Below are 23,595 nucleotides of genomic sequence, written 5' to 3' on the forward strand. Positions count from 1 at the left end.
TTGCTCAACTACAAAAATGAATTGCAAAATGAATATTGGTCAGAGTTCTCTAAAATCTGTATCTTTCCTGATGTTACTAAGTACTGAACCTGACAGTGAAACATAGACTGTCCATGTTAAACAGAAATCCCACAGGAATATAATTGATTTTTTCATTGTAACAATAACACATAATACATTTCACTTGTTCACCAGAGGTAGTTGCTCTTTCTATTTGATTCTGTGTTTCTCTACCGATGCTATGATGTGTAGTTTAAAATATATGCATTAAAATCCTGGGAGATGAAGAAATACCTGTGGCGTTATATTTAAACATACAGATCTGTTTCTATTCAGATTATGGCATTTTTAGCATTGATGATTCTTTTATATATTGGAACTGGGGTGGGGGTGGGGGCGCTAATTTGCTGCTGAATAGAAATAGACCAGGATTGAGCAAGTTCCCTCAATTCAGAGGCCACAACAAGCTTTTTAAAGTACATAGAGCTCTATACTTAGAAAATGGGTGAATCTGTTCTCTAAGGGGTCTTCTGGAGCTTTAATGCAAAAAAGGGAGAGGAGCTGGAGTTTTGATCCCATCCATTCTGCAGACCATAACAAGGAAGCTGACAGAGTGTACTTTTCATCCCTGAAACATAATACTGCTATCAAATTTCATAGTGATGAAAGAGAACTAGAACTCTTAAGAATTCCCACCTGAGATTAAAAGACTTTGAATACAACGGTGTTTACTAACAAACAAGCATACATAGGTCAGTCAAAACAGTATATGCACTTGAGCCCCCCCCCCAAAAAAACCTATGTATTGAATTTTGTGTGAATTGTGTTATATTATCTTATATTCTCTGTCACGCTACCTGTTCCTCTCAGCGGATCCCATTTTGTTCCACCTTAGTTTTGTCTTCCTTTCCCCACTTCTATTACCCTATTTTTTTCTTCTTTGCTGGAAGGGGAGCGGGATATGAATTTTCGTATAAGTGTATTTGAGTATAGCTATGATGCATACATATATTTCAATATAAAAGCTGTTGGCAGATACATAATTATAAATGGAGCAATTCATTTTAATCATAATTAATTCAGTTTATAGCAATTTAATCTTTGTCTGCCTCTGCCGTTCCTTTGAAGTTTGACAGCTGGGTACTGTTACATATATGTGCATTTATATGGGAATATATGCAAGAGTTTCACAAGCATGCATTCATTGGGATAAAGGTTTCAAATTGGGATTAATAACCTTGTGTCATGGCACAGAATGTTGTATGAATTTTGACAGTTTATATAGATTTTTGAAAGGATATGAAATTCTGAGCAATCTGCCTTTTAGATTAATACAGTATTTGCAATAGTAAGGCAAGAAACTTACCGAAATTTTCTCTTCTCTGAAAAATTTAAGTAGCAACTTGTTACAAGCATTGTACCAGGTGAACAGAAGGGACAGAAGTTAGACCAGATGGGTGTACAATAGTTAGTTTGGGCTTTCAATGAATAGCTACACCAGATGGGTAAACAATTGCAAACTTTCTTCTAATTTTAATGTGAAACTTAGCGCATCCATTTTATCAAAATTGTTGCATTAAAAGGCTGACATTTATGAAAAGATTGAGCTGCTCAATGACAAAAATAAAATGATTTGATAGATATTATATACAATAATTCAAGGATCCAAAGAGACAATAATTATTTGCCAAAATATAACCCTTTTGAAATCTCTTCTGAGCATGCTTTTTAAATATTGAGTACAATTCTTCAGTGAAAAACGAGAAGAACATTATAAATAATAGTATTCAACCTCAGTATAACTACAAACTATCAGGGTAAGCAGAATTGTAGTCTCTGATATAGTTTACATCTACACTTACTTATACAAAAACATTTAAATATATTGAACCTGACTTTGGTCATGAACATCTCCGTTGCTTTTAACGGAATATGCCATTCAATCCTAATAAAAATGAACTTCACTATCCCTGCCCATATCTGTATTACCCAGAAATAATTCAGGTTTCCAGATTAATTTCAGTGTTACTTATCTTGGTTATAAAAATATCTGGAGAAGGAAAAAAATCCCATAAAGTATTTGCATGGATAGGGATAATGTAATTCTCACTGCAAATATGCTTTAAAAAACAGTAACCAAGTCTTTTCAGGGGTATTAGAATCTGTGTGTTTTAGGTTCATGGAGGTCATTTTGTCCTTGGAATGTGGTATTGGAGGATTATAGGTGTACACAAAAACACAGCTGTTCCATTTTTCCTGTTTTTTTTATTTTTTTCTGCATTAAATCTCTCCCACTTTCAACCATCCAATTAGTTGCTCACTATCAAAAGACAGTTAGATCCTTTCATCTTCCTGAAAACTAGATAGGACTGAAGGGTGTCATGGCAACTAGATCTAAGGTCATTTCCTGTTTCAATTGTTTTGACATTCAGTAAATAAATAAAATAAATTGATTTATAAAATGGGAATACATGAACAAATGTTATTCCATTCTACAATACATACAAGAAGAATGCTAATTCTGTTTTTCATGCAAAGTACTGCAACATGTACATATATAACACATTTAATGATATTATTTGTAGCATAGCCCTTACAGATTAATATTGTCACTACAAAAGGACTTTCAATCAAGCATTGCATTGTACCTTGACTATTAATTATATGGCATGTTTCAGACAATCAGCAAACTCTGAATACTGTTAAGTTTGTGAATGCTTGCATTCTAACAGACTATCTCAAAGAAATATAACCATAGACAGCTGAATTTGCTTAGACGGCAGCAGTTTAAGTCAGAAAAGATAAAAACTAGGCAAGAAATCAAAATAGCAATGACTGCCTTAGTTTGTGAAATAACAAAATGATTAATATCCTTTGGTGTCTGCCAATTAACTTATGTCTTGCTGCAAAAACCTTATGCTAAGGTAAAGGTTAGCCTGGCCCCACCCAACTACCATAACAGCAGCTCAAGGTAGATTGTTAATTATTTCTTGTCCAAAAGACTTCTAATTGCCCTGGGATCACAACTTAAAGGAAATTTTATTCGCACTTACCAAAAGTTGGTTGCTGGTTTCTGTATATGTGAGATTAATTTTAAAGCATGACCAGAACACTGAGAATGATAAGGTTTGAAAAAGAAGTTTAGCTTTTAATATATTCCTGAGGAAATCAAGCCATACGGATAAAAACTGAAAGGTTAGAAGAGACAAATTACAAAAACAAATATTCTGATACATTTTGGCATTTCCATGCAGGCAGCACTGCTTTCCTACTTTCCCACTTCTTACACTAACTTATGGAAAGTTTCCATATGTGATTGATCAATTCCCAACCTAGGTAGAAAATGAATTCAATTTTTCTTTGCTTCAAATATTCATTTTTTAATTCAGATACACAAATTATACAAGCCAGAAAATTTAAATCATCTGCTTCTAAATATGCTTAATTCTAAGCCATACACTAAATATCTTACTAATCAAGAATATTAATAATGCTTGAAGGATAAGTGAACAAGAGCAGTTTAAATCAAAAGAAGTTTTTAAATATTATAGGGAACTTTATATCAAATAACTCTGGCTATCATGAAAGTCAGGAAAAAATTCAGGATTTGATAGCTTGATCTGTTTCAATGTCTAAAAATCACCGTCATCAAGAACTGAACAAATAATTCATAAATAGCACTCCTTAAATTTGCATTATATTCATGCAAGCCTTACTAAAATGAAGGGATTATAATGAAAAGGAATCATATTACCAACTCTGTGATGATAGGGTCCATTTAATTACTTGTTTTACTTGCAATCGTTTGTATGTCTTTAACAATGCTAGTACAGCATAATTTCATTTCCCCAAATGTTAAGATTTATTAATATTTTGTTGCTGGCCACAGATACACTGAAACAAAAGACTTGGAATGTCTTTTGGTATTTGGTAGTTTTGGTATATTGCTTGAAAGCTAAATATGAGCCAAAACTGTATGGTCACGAAGAATACAAATGGCAAAGGATCACTTTTTTTCAATTTTTAGAGAAAATAATCATCTTTGGTCTGCATTTGTTATTTTACCATGAATTCTACATACATGTCGTCCTCACTTCATGACCACTGCTTCACAACTGTTCAAAGCTACGATGGACATTCCCAAAGCTATTGACAACCCTATTTTGAAGTTCTCATATCTGTACACACCCTATTTCACCTGTGTTTTCACTTGTGTGTCCAATCACACTTGGCCAATAAAATTCTATTCTATTCTATTCTATTCTATTCTATTCTATTCTATGATTGCATTTTGGGCACTTAGCATTTTAGATTTGCATTTTGGGCACTGAAACTAGCTGTTTGCAGTGGCTCATGGACAAAAGACTGCAATGTTTGGCATTTTGGAGGGCCTTCTCTGTGGGGGCCCCTACCCTCTGGAACGAGCTCCCTCTGGGGCTTCGTCAACTCCCCGATCTCAAGTCCTTCCGCCGCGAGCTGAAGATGTTGCTGTTTCGAAGAGCAGGACTAGCTTGAATGTAGTTTTAAATTGGGATTTTTAAAAAAGGGGTTTAAATGAGGTTTTAAATTTGTATTTAAAAGTTAGAGCATCAATTGAATTTAACTATCTATTCTTTTAGCTGTTTTTTATCTATTATATCTTTTCTGTTGTTTTTTGACTGTGAACCGCCCTGAGTCCTTCGGGAGATGGGCGGTATACAAATATAATAATAATAATAATAATAATAATAATAATAATAATAATAATAATAATAATAATAATAATAATAATAATAATTTTGGCTGGTTTCTGTCATTTACTTCCAGTTTATGGCAAAAAACCCCCTTCCTTTTGGGGGGAAATGGGTTCACTTAACAACTGCAACATTACCTTAATGACCACCGCAAAAACAGGTTGTAAAATTGGCTGTGGTCATATACCGACCTGTTTAAAAACCGCCACAACTAACAATGATAATTCCAGGCTCAATTATGGTAATAAGTTAAGGACTACCTGTGTAGTTTTTGGCAATGTCTTTTAAAGACAATTTCAAGTCAGGAAATTGAAAATTAAACCAAGGAGGAAAGAGGATAGTGGGTAAGTTTAGCCTTGAGAAATGACTACTGAAAAGAATCGCCAGTCATCTTTAAGAACCTCAAAGCCTTGAGCTGTTTCACACCAGAATGTTTATTCACAAATCAATAATTTTGGAACATCAGAAAGCAGATTCTAACTGAATGCTAGAGCAGTTTAACTGCATAACCCAAACTTTAGTCAGATTGTAAATTTTCTTCCATTATTACATAGTTGAAACATAAGCCTGATAAGAATCTCTCAAGAATGCTTTAATTTCGATTCTTGAAATCAACAGAGGATAGACATAATCTTTACATTTGTTCAAATCTGTGATTCTATGACTAGATTTGCTCAACTGGAATGCTTGTTAGTTTATTGAGTTGATAAGAAAGGATGTATCACTACTAGTGCACTTCATAATCATGGCCGCGGATAAAATCTGGCTTGCCTAGTTATTGGGACCTCATAATCTAAGGATGCTGGGTATAAGGGAGTGGGCAATGCCATTGCAATATAAAAGATTGCACTAGGTAGTCTATTTCTGCTATAGATAACAAAGACCACCTTATTCACAGACTGAACTTGATAATGCAGAAATCAATACCTTGACCTCAAATATAGCATTCCTGTACACGACCAAATACTTTGCCCCATTTTTAGCACATCCCCATTACAAACCTTTATTAACCCTAGTTCTGAAGCCTACTTATGATAGCATCAGAGCTAGCAACAAATTGAACAGCAGATGGGTTGCATTTGGGCTGTTGCTGGATGGTTACTTCTACAACTGCCACCTACAGTTTCATCCAGTTCATACCTAAAACAATTCAGTTTTCCTTTCCACTGTTCTGCTATCTCATCCCAGTGTCCATTCTCTGCCATGCTTTGAATTGGCTGCCATGCAGTTACGGTTACAGTTATTTCTACCAAAGATATTTAGCATCAGTATGAAGTTCTATTTCTTATGAAGCTCCACTATCACTTTTGTGTTTTGCTTCAAAATGTTAGGCATATGTTCTGCACACTTATATAAAGCAAAACTTCTGCAGGATTTTTATCTTCCTGCTTCATACCTAATATTCACACACAAATAAAATCAATCCATTTGTGAGGAAAACACACCACCTTGGCTGACGGGGAATGCCAAAGAAAAAAGAAAATAGATGGGAGAAGACTTAGTTCAATAAAAGTCCACTGGCAACTCTATAGAAACCAGATAAGACTTAAGTGGAATTTTGAGTGAGGAGATAGCATTGGTTTCAACCTTCTCACTCAGAAATAGAAACTTAAGCAATCATAGCACAGCATCCACATATTACAAAGAAAAATGTAATGCTTAAACATAAATTTATATAAAACAAAGTCTGGTCAGGGAAACTATTAAGAGGTTCACAAAGAGGTTAAAAGAAACAGTATATATAGCCAGATAAACATATACCCTGAAAAAAAGCATCCCCCCCAACTATGTAAATTAAATATCAGAAACAAGCATCGGATTACAACACAGAGAGCTAAAACGTATTTAATTAGCATGGGGCACTCAGTGTATATCGTCCTAAGTAGGTTTTTAAAAGCCTTAAGTATTCTACCTCATTATTTTCCTTTAGTTATAACTGATAACACATCTTGAAGAGCTTGGCAATTTCTTAAAAAGGAAAACTACTTTTTAAGAGAAGGCCAATCTATGGAATATTGGGTCAAAGGACAAGACTTTAGCTAACTTAAATAGACAGTATATTTAACTGTCCAGACCTGATATGAAAAAAATAAATAAATGTTCACTTGCACTTAAAGATCAGAAGGGTCTCCTTTGCAAATCCTGGAGTTTTATTTACAGAATGAAAAGGAGGAAATGTTGACATGACAAATGTCAGCACCAAGGCTCTCTATGTTGCCAACTACAAATCCCTTCCCCCAGCCACGTCTTTCTTTATTTCTCTCCCTCTCCCTCCCCCTTTAATTATTCTCCAGTCATGCTTCAAATTGAGAGGTTTTTTTCCCTCCCTCTCTGAGTCAGAACGACTTGGGAAGCTCCACAGGAACTGTGACGAGATCCACAACTGGACAATGCTTTCCTGCACAAAGCATTCTTTCATCCAGGCAGTATATCTATTTAAAACATCCCCTTCATGCTCACACATTTTATAAAGAGATTATGAGCAACAAACACCGGATGACCCACAAGATCAAGATTTTGGCTTCAACACAAAGGGACAAGGAATACAAAACTTATGAGGAGTTCCTATGAGAAAATGGAGCTGTTTCAGCCCAAATACTTCAACTGTGTTTATTATTATTAGACATATATAGGATTTTAGCTACTTAATGCTCCTGATATGTTATATTAACATAATCAAGGCATTAATTAGAACGTCGGTATTTGGAGTTAGTAAGGGCTAGTGTTGAGCAGGAGCTAAATTCATAAGAAAGAGTAAACTAAGATCTACTATTTTGCACTAAATAGCAGCCAAACTGGTGGGTGGAATTACTTGTATTTTACCAGTGGACAGAATAACCTGATTTGGACATGAGTTATAGAAAGCCACTGCCTGCAATGTATACAAAGTATTTCCTATACTACTATATACCTTTCAACTCATTTGCGAATAAATTACATCAAGTACAAAAAAAAGTACAAAAACTAAGAACAGCTGTAATCTTATCCATTTTTAATCAATCCGAGTTCATTATATTATTGCATTTCTTAGAACATGTAAAAGCACTTCATGTAACTTGGATACCTGACCTTGTAAGGTGATGAAAAAGATATTAGAAATGAAAATAAAAATTTGGCTGATTTCTATAATCAAAAGAAAGTAACAAATCACTGACAATTGTTTTTCTTGAATCCTGACTGATTGCAGTTAACTTTTGACTTAGTAAATATAATTGGAAAGAATTTAAAAATCATTTTATATCAACTGCATTGCAATTCTTTTTAGTGTTCATATTTAAAATCGGAATTGGAAACTTTTTCAGGTAGTAGACACCACAATTGAGAAGTACTAATGCATTTTAAAAAAAAGTTTAATGAAATTCTCAAGCTTTGCAAAATGTCTGCAAACTTACCCTAAAATCTCACAAATGGCTTGGGATTTTCCAAAATGTCTATTTATTTGTGAAGTTAATTTTGTGGCAGCATTTAAGACTGTCATATGTACATTGCTGCACATATACACTTTGTTCATAAATTTTCAATCCTGTATTGACAATGTTGAAATAATAGTACTATTTCAATGTGAACATCGTATTAGCATTCACTCAAGTTCTACCTAGTCCCAAACCAAAACACTGCATTACAATACAGAAATTCATAACACAAGGGGCAAAGTGGCATTCATAGGCATTATGAAAAGTTATTTCATAACTGAACGCAACTGAAATGAAATCTTTAGAAAACATATCTACAAATCTATCACAAAACCATTTATGCTTTGAAAAGTTTAGCAAAATGAAGTTTGCTACAGTAAAAATATAAAGAATAATGAGAGCCAGTTTGGTATAGCGTAGGGGTGTCAGTAGCTCAGTGGCTAAGACGCTGAGCTTGTCGATCGAAAGGTCGGCAGTTCAGCGGTTCAAATCAAATCCCTAGTGCCGCGTAATGGGGTGAGCTCCGTTACTTCTCCCAGCTTCTGCCAACCTAGCAGTTCGAAAGCACGTAAAAAATGCAACTAGAAAAATAGGGACTACCTTTGGTGGGAAGGTAACAGCGTTCCATGCGCATTTGGCATTTAGTTATGCTGGCCACATGACCACGGAGAAGTCTTCAGACAGCGCTGGCTCTTCGGCTTTGAAACGGAGATGAGCACCACCCCCTAGAGTCGGGAACTACTAGCACATATGTGCAAGGGGAACCTTTACCTTTACCTTTAGGGGTGTCAAACTGAAGGCCTGTGGGCCGCATCTGGCCTGCAAGGTGGTTAGATCTAGCCCACGGGGCTGGCCTGGAAACAGCAAAGGACCAGCCCATGGTGCCTCAGCCAGTGAAAACGGAGCTCAGGAAGGCTGTGCTTGGCTGAAAACGGGGTCAGAAGGCTGCCGGAGGCTGTCGCAGCTGAAAGCGGGGTGGGGGCACCATATACAGTGCCCCCGAGCCCTGTTTTCACTGGCAGAGGGCTATCAAAACAAAATGAAAAGGAAAAACGTTTTCCCTTTTGCATTTTAGCTTGCAAGAAGGGACAGGAAAGGAGAAAAGGAAAGAGGAATGACATAGAGAAAGATGGGAATAGAGCAAGGAAGGAAAAATAAGTAAAGAGGGGAAGGAAGAAGAAAGGGGAATGAGGGAAGGAAGGAAGGAAGGAAGGAAGGAAGGAAGGAAGGAAGGAAGGAAGGAAGGAAGGAAGGAAGATTATAATGTGAGGGAGGGTCTTAGGGAAGTCCTGCCTTAGCACTTGGTCACTATAGGTGACCGAGTGACATCGAGCTGGCCACACCCACTATGGCCATGCCTCCCCTGACACAATTCTTGACACAAGGTCAAACACAACTCTGTTGCGGCCCCTCAATGAAATTGAGTTTGACACCCCTGGTCTAGTGGTTAAGGCACCAGGCTTGAAATTGGGAGATCCTGAGTTCAAATCCTGCCTTAGCTATGAAACCCAGAGGGATGACTTTAAGCAGGTCACTCCTTCTCCATCCTCACAGGGTTGATGTTGTGAGGCAAATAGGATAAGAAATATTAAGTGTGTTTGCCATCTTGAGTTATTTACAAAAATAAAAAAGATCAGATACCAATTATTAATTAATTAATTGAAGCAGGCAAACAAGCAAGCTTGGATAGATATCTTCAAGCATTTGAGAGATTTCAGACACAAGCTACATTTTCCCAATTGATACTCACAATGTTCGGAAACATAATCAAGCCTGCATTCAAGTAGTCCTCGACCTACAACAGCTCATTTAGTGACCATTCAAAGGTACAATGGCACTGAAAAAAGTGACTTATGGCCATTTTTCACACTTACAACCATTACAGCAGCCCCACAGTACGTGATCAAAATTCAGATGCTTGGCAACTGGTTCATATTTATGACGGTTGCCGCATCCCAGGGTCATGTGATCACCTTTTGCAACCTTCTTACAAATAAAATCAAGACGGAAGCTGGATTCACTTAACAAATGTGTTACTAGGTTAACATCGGCAGTGGCTCACTTAACAACAGAGACAAAAAATATTGTAAAATGGGGCAAAACTTAACCTCTGTCTCCCTTAGCAACCGAAATTTTGGGCTCAAATTGTGGTCATAAGCTGAGGACTACCTCTATTTTAGGGTTAGTTCAGACTAGTTTCATAAGCAGTACTTCATCAAATACAAGTATCAGATCCATATACTTCTCTTTCCTGTTTCTGTTAAGCCCATTTTCTCCCTGAACCAAGAAAGTGGATTATATCATCAACCAGGCTAGAGATAAAAAGCAGAAGAAAAATAAATGCACTTAGTTTTGATTTTTAAGAGAGTTGAGAATGTGTAGTACCTAAACATTCACATATTTCCCATAATAAATATAGAAGTTTTTCTGATAGCGTAGAATAGATTTGCTTATGCAAGTAAAGGTTATGAAGTATTTTATAGGAAGACATCCATGAAGACTTTCAGTAATCCTGGTAAAGTTACCTGGAGGTTGAGGCATGGTAACTGGACTTCTTTTTTGTTTGAAACACTTCACTGCTTATCCAAGGACCTTCAATCTGAAGAAGCTACTTGGATAAGTACGGGTCTGGATGGGGAGAAACATACTCAAGCTCAATCCCTCCAAGACGGAGTGGCTGTGGATGCCGGCACCCCGGTACAGTCAGCTGCATCCGCGGCTGACTGTTGGGGGCGAGTTAGTGGCCCCAAAGGAGGTGGTTCGCAACTTGGGCGTCCTCCTGGATGGATGGCTGTCTTTTGATGAACATCTGGCGGCTGTCTCCAGGAGGGCCTTTTACCAAGTTCGCTTGGTCCGCCAGTTGGGCCCCTTCCTTGACCGGGATGCCTTATGCACGGTCACTCACGCTCTGGTTACATCTAGGTTGGATTACTGCAATGCTCTCTACATGGGGCTGCCCTTGAGGTGCACCCGGAGGCTACAGTTAGTCCAGAATGCGGCTGCGCGAGTGGTAACGGGAGCCGCTCGTGGCTCCCACGTAACACCACTACTCCGTAGCCTGCACTGGCTTCCTGTGGTTTTCCGGGTGCGCTTCAAGATTTTGGTTACCACCTTTAAAGCGCTCCATGGCTTAGGACCCGGGTACTTCCGAGACCGGCTGCTGTTACCTTATGCCTCCCACCAACCCGTACGCTCTCACAGAGAGGGTCTCCTTAGGGTGCCGTCCGCCAAACAGTGTCGGCTGGCGGCCCCCAGGAGTAGGGCCTTCTCTGTGGGGGCACTGACGCTCTGGAACGAACTTCCCCCTGGCTTACGTCAAGTGCCGGATCTTCGGACCTTCCGTCGTGAGCTAAAAACACACCTATTTATTCAAGCGGGACTGGCATAATAGTGTTAAATTTTAATTCGGGGTTTTATTAATATTTCTAAAATTTTAAAACTAAATTTTAATTATCAGCCTTTTTGTAATTTGCTAGGTTTTAAATGTTTTAATTTGTATATATTCCTGTGTTTTATCTTGGCTGTACACCGCCCTGAGTCCTTTGGGAGAAGGGCGGTATAAAAATTTAATAAAATAAATAAATAAATAAATAAATAAGCAGAGAAACATTTCAAACCAAAAAAAGTTAGAGGAAGATAAAAGTTAGAGGAGACTCTAGAAAGAGTGCAGAGAAGAGCAACAAAGATGATTAGGGGACTGGAGGATAAAACATATGAAGAACGGTTGCAGGAACTGGGTATGTCTAGTTTAACAAAAAGAAGGACTAGGGGAGACATGATAGCTGTGTTCCAATATCTTAGGGGCTGCCACAAAGAAGAGGGAGTCAGGCTGTTCACCAAAGCACCTGAGGGTAGAACAAGAAGCAATGGGTGGAAACTGGTCAAAGAAAGAAGCAACTTAGAACTAAGGAGAAATTTCCTGACAGTTAGAACAATTAATAAGTGGAACGACTTGCCTTCAGAAGTTGTGAATGCTCCAACACTGGAAATTTTTAAGAAAATGTTGGATAACCATCTGACTGAGATGGTATAGGGTTTCCTGCCTGGGCAGGGGGTTGGACTAGAAGGCCTCCAAGGTCCCTTCCAACTCTGATGTTATGTTATGTTATGTTAAGATAGTTTTCTGCATACAATCCCTCTAGTTATTGATGCACATCCTCTATCTTCTGACCAGTCTTGTTTAAGACTAGTGAAAATTTTAATTTTGCTAATGGTTAATGGTTAGTATGACGATAATTTAATGTTACATCTGGCAGCCTCTATATTGAGGACTGGTGAAGGCTCCTGTAAAATACTCGAATATTGCAATATCACAGGGGTGAAATGCTCCGGACCAGATCGGCTGATCTGGTATCGATGGTGGCAGGTGGTTTGGAGAACTGGTAGCAAAAATCCCTTCCCCCCCTCGCTCACCCAACTGTCCGGTCACCTGCTTCCCCGCTTGCCACTTCTTTTAAAAAATGCTTTTAAAAGGTTACAAAAAAGGCTCTGATGATCCCAGCTGAGCTGCCTGATTGTAAGAGCCTTTTTTTTTTTACTTTTAAAAGCATTTTTTTAACAACCTATTTGGCCGAATAGGTTGTAAAAAAATGCTTTTAAAAGTAAAAAAAAGATCATGCACCAACTCTGATCACTCCCTGCACACTGTTCTACTTACCCCATGCCTCCTTTTGCCATGCACATTTGGTGCACGGTGTGCAGTGCGCATGCAGTGTGCAGTGCGCATGCACAGTGTGCAGTGTGCAGTGCGCATGCACAGTGTGCAGTGCGCATGCACAGCCAGCGAACCAGTAGTAAACCAGTTCAGATTTCACCACTGCAATATTTGGATTTAGAGCAAGCTATTTTTCTCTCAACTATACATTAAAAAAATATTTTTCAAGGAGAAACACTTCTACACATAAGCGTAGAAGTGTTTTACTGCAAACATGTATTAGAATAAAATTTCAAATAGTACTGATGTTTTGACATGCTCATAAGCAATCCACAGCATAATTCTGTACTTAAAATGCAGTGATTTTTTGCCCCTAATTGACAAGTAATTCTATTTTAATTTGACCCTAAATCTTTACAAGATCTTTGTGACAAAAAATGCTTCCAGTCAAAATGAAGAAAAGTCCTGCAATTAATACTACTTTTTATTTTGTCAGGTAACAACTAAAGGATCATTAAAAACTACATTTGGTCTACTGCCTGCCTATTACTGACAGTTAAGATGTTGATTCAAAAGAGATCAGAGTGCAATGCTGTATACTTAAACTGATTAAAGTTGCCAGACAAAACTTTAAGTTAATGTTTGTCCTTAATAATTTTATTGATCCTAACCTACATTTTTAAACTAAAAGTGAAAAGAAGACAGAATAATCAATTTCTTGCTGTATCTTAAGAATCGTTTCAAATGTATAAGAAACTACTGTGTAAGTAAAAACTGAAGGGCATTAGACCTTGTCAACAGCCCTGGTATTTTATGATAATCTCTCATCCAATATTGATCAGGTCCCACAGCTGCTTCACTTTTCATCTCCAACCTACACATCCTTTCCACTTCCAGTACCATAATTCTGATTGGGGAGAGAAAAAAGCAAAACAAACTAAGCCTACTAAAATTAAAACACTGTGTTGCTAAATTGCTATGGCATGACCTCAAGGACTTGGTTTGTAGCTGGGGAGGGTTAGGCTGCAGAGGCTACATTTAGCAATCATTGTACAAGTAATCAAATAGTCCTTGCTTAATAATGGTAATTGAAACTGGCAACTCCATCCGTAAGTGATGAAGTTGTAAATCGCAATGTCACACTATCGTGCCAACTTAAAAGAGCAGTTTAAGTGGCCATCACCAAGCAAATCCCACATTGCTAAGTGCGGATGTCATACGATCCCATTTGCCACCTCCTGCCAACTGCCCCATTGACTTTGTTGGAATTCAGCAAGGTAAGCCACAAATGGTGATCGCACAACTGTGGGATCACAACCATCATAATTGTTATCTAGTTGCCAAGTGCCCTTTAAATTGCGATCCTGTGACTATGGAGTTGTTAAGACAACCGCAACTAAAAGGAACAGTGATAAATCCCCCATAACTTTGATAACTCTCATTCAATGAGATCTACCTGCGATGTCATCCAGTAAAACTGCTTTTAAACCAAGATATCCTTGTTTCTAGTCCCTAATCACCACACCACCTTGGGATCCTTTTCCTCCTCATACAATAGACCTAAGAGTATGTGTAATCCATATGAAACACATCTTTCATTCAGTAATATTAGACTATAGGTATCTGCTATCCCAATTTGTTGAGATTGCTTGGGCCAAAGCTATGCTTTTGATATTCAAGAAGGGATCATCACAGCCTATATTCTTTCCAGCTGACTAAATTAATACAGCCACATCTTCTTAAGAAGCTGCACCTAACATTTACACTACTTATTATATATGTGCCTTCTTAACAAAATATCTTATCAGCCCTGCAATAGCTGGAGTGAAGCTTTTGGATTTACTCCCAATTAATAACTCTTGTTTTCTCTCTCTTTTTTTGGGGTACATGACCGGCAGCTCCTTCAACATAGCAGTGAAATGGGACAGCTAATTATCAACGAATCCACCTTGCTGCACCACGTTTGGCAACTTTTATCAGCACAGGACAGCTGCATTCTCTGTGTTTGAAGCGAAATGTCACTCTCTGCTAATGCAAGAAGACTTACATCACTAATGATGCCTTGACGCTCCAAAGAAACAACTAAACACTAATTAAAAATTCAGATTTGTTCTCCTAAGCATAACAATATTAACTGCTTTTCCATCAGGACCTTACATCTTTCCAAAATGTTTGGCTATTAAAAAAAAGAAAGAAAGAAAGAAAAGCGTAAGAGGAATAGGATAAAAAACTGTTGTAAACTTGGGGTATTCTTGGAGCATTTTAAAAAGGCTGTTATGGTTGGAACCGAACCAATGTACAATCATGTAAACCAGATGATTTTTTTTACTTCGTTCCTTCAATTCTAATTACTACACTGCAGATTGTTTTTGTAAGAAAAATAGTTCCATACAGATTTATCGGCTATAACACTTTGGGTTGATTTTGGTTTCTTTAAATATCCAACTGATTTTTTTTTTTAAAAAGGGGGGAATTGTACGACAACCAGAAACTGCAAAAAGGCTGTGACTTATTAAACTGGATCATTTCACTTGACGTTAAATATTAAAAAACTAACATAAGCTACATATACTCCGAAGTTTAATTTAGTTGATAAAAAGTTAAACCAGGATTTGTTCAATCCAAAGTTCTAATATAATAAATGTTCATATATTGACAAATAATTCATGATTCACAGCCCTGTCTTTCAATGCACAATGTCAAAATAACTTCTACGTTATCTAATTGCACCATGTACTTTGCAATTACAACTGGCTCAAGGTAAGCCTAACCTGCCTCACAGGTTGTTGTTGTGGAGAAAATAGGAGAAGGAAAGTATCTTGCATATGTTCGCCATCTTGAGTTATTAAAATAACCAAGATCGGATATAAAATAAAATAAATAAAATAATACAATAAAGTAAAATAATAATATAAAATATAATAAAATAAGGAGTATTATTATTAAAGTTTGCCACTTTAAGTTACTTATAAAGTAAAAAAGGTGGGATAAAAATAAAATAAAATAAAATACTAAAAGGTCACCCAGATGCCTTTGTGCCTAAGACGGGACTAGAACTCACAGTCTCCTGTTTCTTGCCTGATGTCTTAACCATTACACCAAACTGGCTCTCAGTATAATATAATCAGAGGTAAATACAAAGAAATAGAGCCTTGGTGGCACAGTGGTTAGAATGGGGTACTGTAGGCTACTTCTGCTGACTGCCAGCAGCCTTCCATCCTTCCAAGGTGGGTAAAATGAGGACCCAGATTGTTGGGGACAATATGCTGACTCTGTAAACCACTTAGAGAGGGCTGTAAAGCCCTGTGAAGCAATATCTAAGTGCTACTGCTAAATATAAAATCATCAGTATGTCACTATTTGTGAATCTTACAAATTGTAAGCAAATTGCAATCATTAATTTATTTGCATGATTTCTATTTTCTTGTTCCCAAAATTGTACTCTAATCTGTTTCTAGATGTAGGATATTCTTGTCCTTTGACTTGCATACCAGAACCTGCACTCCAAAAGTAGGCACATGGAGGATCATGATAATAACCACATTTGATTGGATTTTATATAAATAAAATGCACAGTTCATCTCTGTGTATTCAACCATTTCTCCATGATATTATTTAAAATGAAAATTCTGTTTGGAAAGCATTCAACACTCTTGTGCAAAACCTGTACCCCTACTCTTTAATTATACAATAACACCAAGTACCACATAACATAAAAAATTAAAGCTAATTAAAGCTAAAACCAAACAATATCTAACTTGAGTATTTTTTAATTGTAGTTATATATTTTATCAGCTATTGTGGGATTACAGCAACATTCATTTGTTCACTTTTGCCTCTCTTATAAAGCTTGACTGTTTGGGATAAACTAGAATAATTTCACTTACGCTAACAGATGATCCAAGTACTGCTAAACACACAAAAGAAATGAACAAGAAACAGAAATGTCCCCTTCTTATATTTCTTTCAGATTTATTAATGTTAAAATAATAATGTAAATAGAAATGCATAAGGCTTTGGCTAGAAATACAATGAATGTAGAATGTATAATAAAACCCCTTCAAGCCAAATATACAGTATATACTAATGTTAAAAGCAGTACTATGTCAAAAAGTGTTGACAATTTTTGGCAACCTAACAATTCTTACTACTCTAAATCTCTAGCCAGCAAAATACTTCATCCTGTTATTAGGTACTCCCAACTTGGAAATGAACTGCTGACCCTTGTATGTCAAATCTATTTCTCCTTCATTAAATAGAAATCTGAGGCCGTTAATACCATACTGTTATTATGAAATACTGTACTACTACTTCAAACTTTCCCTTTCTAATGTGAGTTAGGCAACACTAAAAACTTATTATTAAGGGCTGGAAAAACATACAAGAAGAATAATAGGAAAAGAAGATATAGCTAAATACACATAATGGAACCCACTAAACATTTTTGCAGCAGTTCTATGAGATGTGTACCTTATTTGGTTAATATAGGGAGAAAAAAATCTATAGGGTCAAACCAAAAGCCTATATATTCTTGCACTGCTTCTCATGACTGCTGACCCTATGCCTGTCAAGACAATACAGATAAACAGAAACCCAAAGAACCATCTCCTGTCTCCATACTTGGCCATTAAAGTTAAAAAGCCCAGGACTAACACAAATACTTGACATCCCTTCATTGTTTGATGTATTGATTGCATCTTATTTATTTCTTTATTTCATTTGTAATATTTATTTGCTGCCTAGCTTGCTGCAAGTCGAGATCGTTTTAATCAATTACTGATCCTCAGGAAGATCCATTTTATTTATATATTTATTTACAGGATTTATTTTATTTTATGGATTTATTGTTTCAATCAATATTAACCCTGACCAGTATTTTATCATGTGACTATTCAGGATTCATCTCACTAGACAAGCAGATTAACAGAATTGAACACCGCTTTATTTCATACCACATGATTTAATCCCAATGACATCTTATACCGAAGAGACAGAGGAACAGCTCAGAATTACAGTAATCCCACCCCATTTCTCAAGACGACACTTGAATCAGGAATCAGGAAATTCCTGACACTAGATTTATAACAGAAGTAGCAGAATATTCACTGGCCTCATTTTCCTGCCTATGCAACAGAGATTTTGCTGGCCACTGCAGTCCTTGCCTTGAACAAAAGATGTACAATATAAATCCAAAGTAGTGAATTGTTCTAGCCGAAGTGTCGATGCAATTATTTTCCTAGACTGCATATATTTTAACAATGATTTTAAGAGATGGCTTTCATCCAAAACAAATAGCAGGATTAAATCAACATGAAATGATCAATTCTTACAATATTGACATGAAGCATGACTGTTGTGTATGCTGCTGATCCATCTTGTCAGCAAATTCTGTTCTTCTATTTTATAGATAATTCCAAGATTGGCATGTGAACTAGTTGGATCAACTTAAATACAAATACAAAGAAAACAGCTTCCAGATCTTTAAAAATGTAAACCAAAAAAAAAAAGGTTACAGGTGATCCCTGGTCTGACAGAAAAAACAGAGCAAACCTGTTAAAAAAGCAGGTCACATTCTAAGCAGAACACGTCATAGTAGGAAAAGAATGACCTATCTAGATTTCTTGAAATCAAGCTGGGAGTCACCTGAAGCTATTTTTCATTATTTAGAAAAAAGGAATCAGCCTCACCCACAGCACACCTATGTCTATTTCCTATGATGTCACATGTGGGATTATCATTCTGAACAGACAGCATTTAATGTACATATGAATGAGAAGTTAATCACTTTGGTTATCACCCAGTACCAATTCAAATAATGCCTTTCAAGTTTAAACCATGCACGCATTCAGCTGAAAAATCTAGAGTTAAATGTTAGGCAAGTGTTAATCCACCTGGCTTTATGCATGTTTACTTTGAAGTCAGCCTTTCTTAAATCAATGGGATTCATTCCAGATAAATGTGCATAATTCATATGTCACTGAGTTTCAAGAAACAAATATTCTTATCATTACTGCAAAATGCTCCCATGTGTCCTCTAAGTATATGTCCAGATGAACCAAACTTTTCCAAATTATATACTGTAGTTCAGCAACAAGAATTGCTACTTTTAAAGTGGGGGGAGGGCTATAAGCAACCATCCAAGTTAAAAGTTGCAGACATTTTTTTTTTTACATATAATGACTGGCTACGTTTTGCCACATTATTTGGCACAAATTTATGAACATGGTATCTATTGTCAATGTTAAGCCATGCATTGAATGTTGTTGTAGAAACTTTTTCAACAGGAAGAATGAAGTAAAATTGTACATTATATGACAAAGTAATATCTATATTCATGTGTGTATGTATGTGTATAAATTACAATCATTGTTTTGTACCTAATTAAGAATCTTGTTAAGATGTCTTATTTGTAAACCTCAATTAATAATTAAGTTTTAAACTTGTATCAAAATATGGAATACATTTTACATTCTATTATACCAAGCATAAAGGCTATATTTTCCAATATAAATCAAAAATAAAGCATGAGGCATGCAAAATCTAAAAGTAGCTACACAGTTATACCAATAAACTTGATCAAAGCATTAATTATATTACCATGAAAACATAAACAAATCTCAATTGCGGCTTTCTATTTAGGATAATATATCCCTGTCTTTACCTTAACTTCCTATACAATAAATATGAATATTTTCCACTATATGTATATGAATCCTTATCATCTGAAGAAAAGGTGTTATTCTCACCAAAAAAAAACCCTACACTTTTCATAATGTCTGGTATTAGAATTGGAATACTGCATTATACACAAAGGAGGAAAATCACTATTGACAGCTATAATCTAGGCAGACAGTTCACCTAATTTCTAAAAAGCATTCTGCATCTTGCAGCGTTTTGCTCTTATAGACATGTTCACATCATGGAGGTTTCTGGCACAAAATGCTCCCTTGATTTTTCTTCTCACCTTTCCAAAAGAGATGTGGCCATTGTTCTTCATCCATTTATGAGGGAATGAAAAACATTTACTCCCTCTCATATTACTCATAAGCAATCTTGTATAATTCCCATACATGCAAATTTTATCAAGTCAACCTCTCAGTATACTTCCCCAGACCCTGATATTTCAGCTTACCTCGGGGCCAAAATTTCCAAACAGATCGAAACATGGTTTACCATTCTTCAGAGTTGGAATAAACACCATGTTGCTTTTCATACTAATTCAGCTATAGATCCCCTCCTCATTGGTCTCATGAATTTGGGAGTGGCTACCTATTTTTTCTATTTTCATCTTCTGCTTGTTTCACATACAGTACGTTTCTTTTTTTTTTTTAAGTTACACAATTACCTCCAGACCTTTATCTATCTTAATTTCCCCATCAGCTGTATCCCTACTAAAATATTCAGGGTCAGATCCAAAATATCTACATTTTTTTTCCTTCAGTACTACCTACCTACCATCTAATCTTATTTTATTTCACCTGTATCAGAATTCAATGTATTCCAAACCTCATCCTTATAATTTATTTTTCCTCAATTATCTTAGCCATCATTTTAGGTTTTCTTCTATGCTGCTGCAGCGACTCGGAGCAGGCTTGTAATTAAGTAAATGTCTATTCTTGTATATCTATTCCAATTTTAGAACACTTGACCACACTTGTAACTATAGGGCAATCCTATCTTATACCATTGTTACAACCGGAGATTTTCAGTATAACAAGAATACTACTTATTACCAGAAGTCAATAAAATCACAGCCTTCTAAAATAACACAGCTTCTAATTCAGAAATCACAGCCTTCATTTCAAAGAGAAGCTTTTATAACACAATAGATTCCTCTAAAAGGAACAAAACATAAGTATTAATAAAAGTGCTTTAATCTACTGAGGGCATCTGGCTTTAAACTTTTCCCTTATGAATAGTAGGCTATAGTTAGAATTTGCAATGGGTATTTTTACTGAAACCAATAAACTTTTAAAAACTGTCATTCTTAAAGACTGTTTTATTAGCTAAATTTCCTTAAATTACATATTTGAAAGCACTCGTATAATCAACATGGATGTGGTTAATACACCTTGATTGGATTAAAACAGGTCTCATACATACCCAAAGATATGCAAAGTTCTTCAAATGAAGGGATCCGGTTTCACTACACATTTACACACACAAAAACAAAAACCTGCAATAATCCTTAACAGATTTGCAAGGGGCCAGAGAGTATACATAGGCTTCTCAGAGGAAGAAACACATCTTGACTTTTGCAAGAAGTGACTTGTGAATTCTCCATAGTTCAGTGTATCAATAATTTACTACTATCTACCTTGTTAAGCGAAGTCATTTTAATGCATGGCTTCTTACTATAAAGGCCAGGAAGAGAAGAAATGACAAAGGCTGAGCCCCAGGAGGGAAGCGAAACAAAAATATTTCAAAAGATAATGGAAGGGAGAGGGGTTTGAAGAAGATAAAGAGCCATTTGGGCACAGACCCCTGCTGCTTCCATAGAAGTGTCTCCTTTTCAATCTCAGAAGCTTTAAAAACTGCCTTTGCCACTACTACTTGCATTTGCAGGGTGTTGGGGATCCAATTTCACCTTTTGTCCAGGGAGCTGGCCCTTGGTGGCAGTAACACAGCTATTAGCCTCCTTTGCAGCAAGGACAATACTCAAACTGTCATTAATATGCAACCACAAAGGCAGGGACAGACCATAATTACTAATCATCTGGCTCCCTCTGAACTGGAGCAAATTATCCAGGGTCAGGAAATGAGTTTTTGCAGGAAAGAAATGAACTTGTTAACTTAGATCCTTAAATTAGAAAACTAAATTATGCCTATCTGAAGCATATTTCCATTTATAATCCTGACCTGTTGTATCTACCCATTCCCTATCTCAAATCTTTTTTCTCTCTCTTTTTGCCTCTCAAATCTGTTGCTGGCTGTAAAGTATGAGTGGTGTGCACCGTGAGAATATTTTTCCAAAACAAGGCCTTCCTTTCCCACCTCTTTATCAGCTATCATAAAGTGCCCAATTTAAGCCATCCTTAAATTAATTAAGCACTTGCAATGCAAAAGAGAAATTACAAACATAGCCACGATTCAGTCCCAATAAACAGGTCCCTGAAATATCCGAGTACCCAGGCAGAGTTTTTAATGCTTTTCATTAACTTTCTTTCTGAAGAAAACTTGGCCGACAGAACCGTTTTCAGGAGAAAGCAGCACTAAACAATGAAACCTCGTTCCGGTTTTTGGTTTCACACTTAAGTTAAACCTTCAGTTATTTACGACAACTGGGTGTTTTCCGATCAGCCGAAACCAGGTACGTGTAAAAGATTCGGATTTCCGTAATCTCTTCAAGACAGCATTTTTTTTTAACCGAATCTTTGAAGGCAGACTAAAAGTATGCAGAATGCCCAGTTGCAAGCTTCTCTCCCTTACCTCCCACCCTCGAAAGTATCTCTCTGCTGCCCAGGAGGCAGCAGGCTAAATCCAGGAGATCGTGTTTCAGCATTCATCGATGCTCTCATATGAAAGGGTACGGGAGGCTGCCCGGATCAGAAGTCAGTAAGCAGTCGTGAGAAAACGCACGTTCTGGTCATGGAGAAACTTTCCTCCGTCCCGGTCCTCCCACCCCCGTCTCAACGAAGGATGGGAGAACCTCCGGCCAAGAGATTCCCTCTGGCAGGCTCCTTATAAATTGAGGCGCCGAAGCTGCTCTTCCATCAAGGCATTTTAAGAAGAGAAGGTTCCCTTCTTAAGACGGAGGTTCTGGAGAAGCATCAAATACTAAACGAGGGAAGGGGGGAAAGGAAGAGCTTCTAAAGTAGATGGAGGGGAAAGGGGGAGAGAGACGGGAGGAAAACCAGGAAGGGGGGAAAAAAGAAGGAAAGGGGAAGGAAAAGAAAATCAAGAAGGAGGAAAAGAAAAGGAGAAGAGTCAAGGCAAATAGGAAATATTAGCTACCTGCATAGTAACGACACCCAACTCCTCCGCGGCTAGTTTTCTCATCTGAATAGCCAAAACTTGCGCTTCGTCGAGAATGGAAAACTCCGAGTCGGCGGCACCGAGCCTCCAAAAAAGTGCCATGCAGACGATCCACAGGGGCCGCTGTACGCCGCCGTCCCTTCTCCGGGGAAGAACCGAGCCGCCGGAGGAGCAGGGAGCTGGTCGGGCGGCCTCCTCTGACCCGGCTGGCCTGCTCGCCATGATGCTGGCGACAGCGGCGGCTGCTTTTCCTGCCCGGAGCGCGGCGAAACAAACTTTCCCCGACGCTTCCCAAACTTCGGTGCGGGGCTGAGGGCGGACGGGCGGGAGGCAGAGAGGGAGGAGCAGGCGGCTGCTACGCCTCGGGGCTCCGGGGAGAGGCGGCCGAAAGCTCCATGCGGAGGCCGCCAATCACGAGCCCCGGGGGCGCCTGCTTCCAAGGGAACGGCTGGGCTGCTTCGAAGCGAGCGGCCGGGAAGATTCCTCGCCGCGAGACAGGCAGATGGACGCTGCGCGCGCTCTCGCCTTGCTCGCTCGCGCTGCGTGCGGGGAGACTGGGAGCTCCACTTCGGCTGCCGAGTGAAAACAGCGCTGGGCTTGCGGAGAGCGGCAAACTCCGGAGCTGAAAGAGGCTGAGGAGCAGCAGGGCCGGGATCGGAGTCAGCCAGGGGGGAAAAGGGAGGTGTCTGGTGCCACCAAGCTGCGCGTCGGCTCTTCTGCACAACAATGACTGGGTTGGGAATGGCGAGGCCGGGCCAGCCTCGCGCGCTTGCTTCTCTCACGGCTTTCGGAAACTTTCCCTTTCGCCCAGCCGGCGGTT

The 23,595-nt window shown here is 37.8% G+C and overlaps 1 protein-coding gene across 2 annotated transcripts in view; it reads right to left on the reverse strand.

The window, feature by feature from the left end:
• The window catches only part of CACHD1 (cache domain containing 1), a 149,282-nt gene extending 125,985 nt beyond the window's left edge, over positions 1–23,297 (reverse strand). The window contains exon 1 of one of the 2 annotated variants that reach the window (XM_058176943.1): positions 22,755–23,297. In XM_058176943.1, the coding sequence (XP_058032926.1) occupies positions 22,755–22,997 (243 nt within the window). In that variant the 5' untranslated portion in view covers positions 22,998–23,297. The remainder of the gene's footprint in view (positions 1–22,754) is intronic. The other variant, XM_058176944.1, reaches the window with a different exon arrangement.
• Positions 23,298–23,595: the final 298 nt, after the last annotated feature.

Source organism: Ahaetulla prasina, chromosome 3 (genome assembly GCF_028640845.1).
Source record: "Ahaetulla prasina isolate Xishuangbanna chromosome 3, ASM2864084v1, whole genome shotgun sequence".
NCBI classification, from domain to species: Eukaryota; Metazoa; Chordata; class Lepidosauria; order Squamata; family Colubridae; genus Ahaetulla; species Ahaetulla prasina.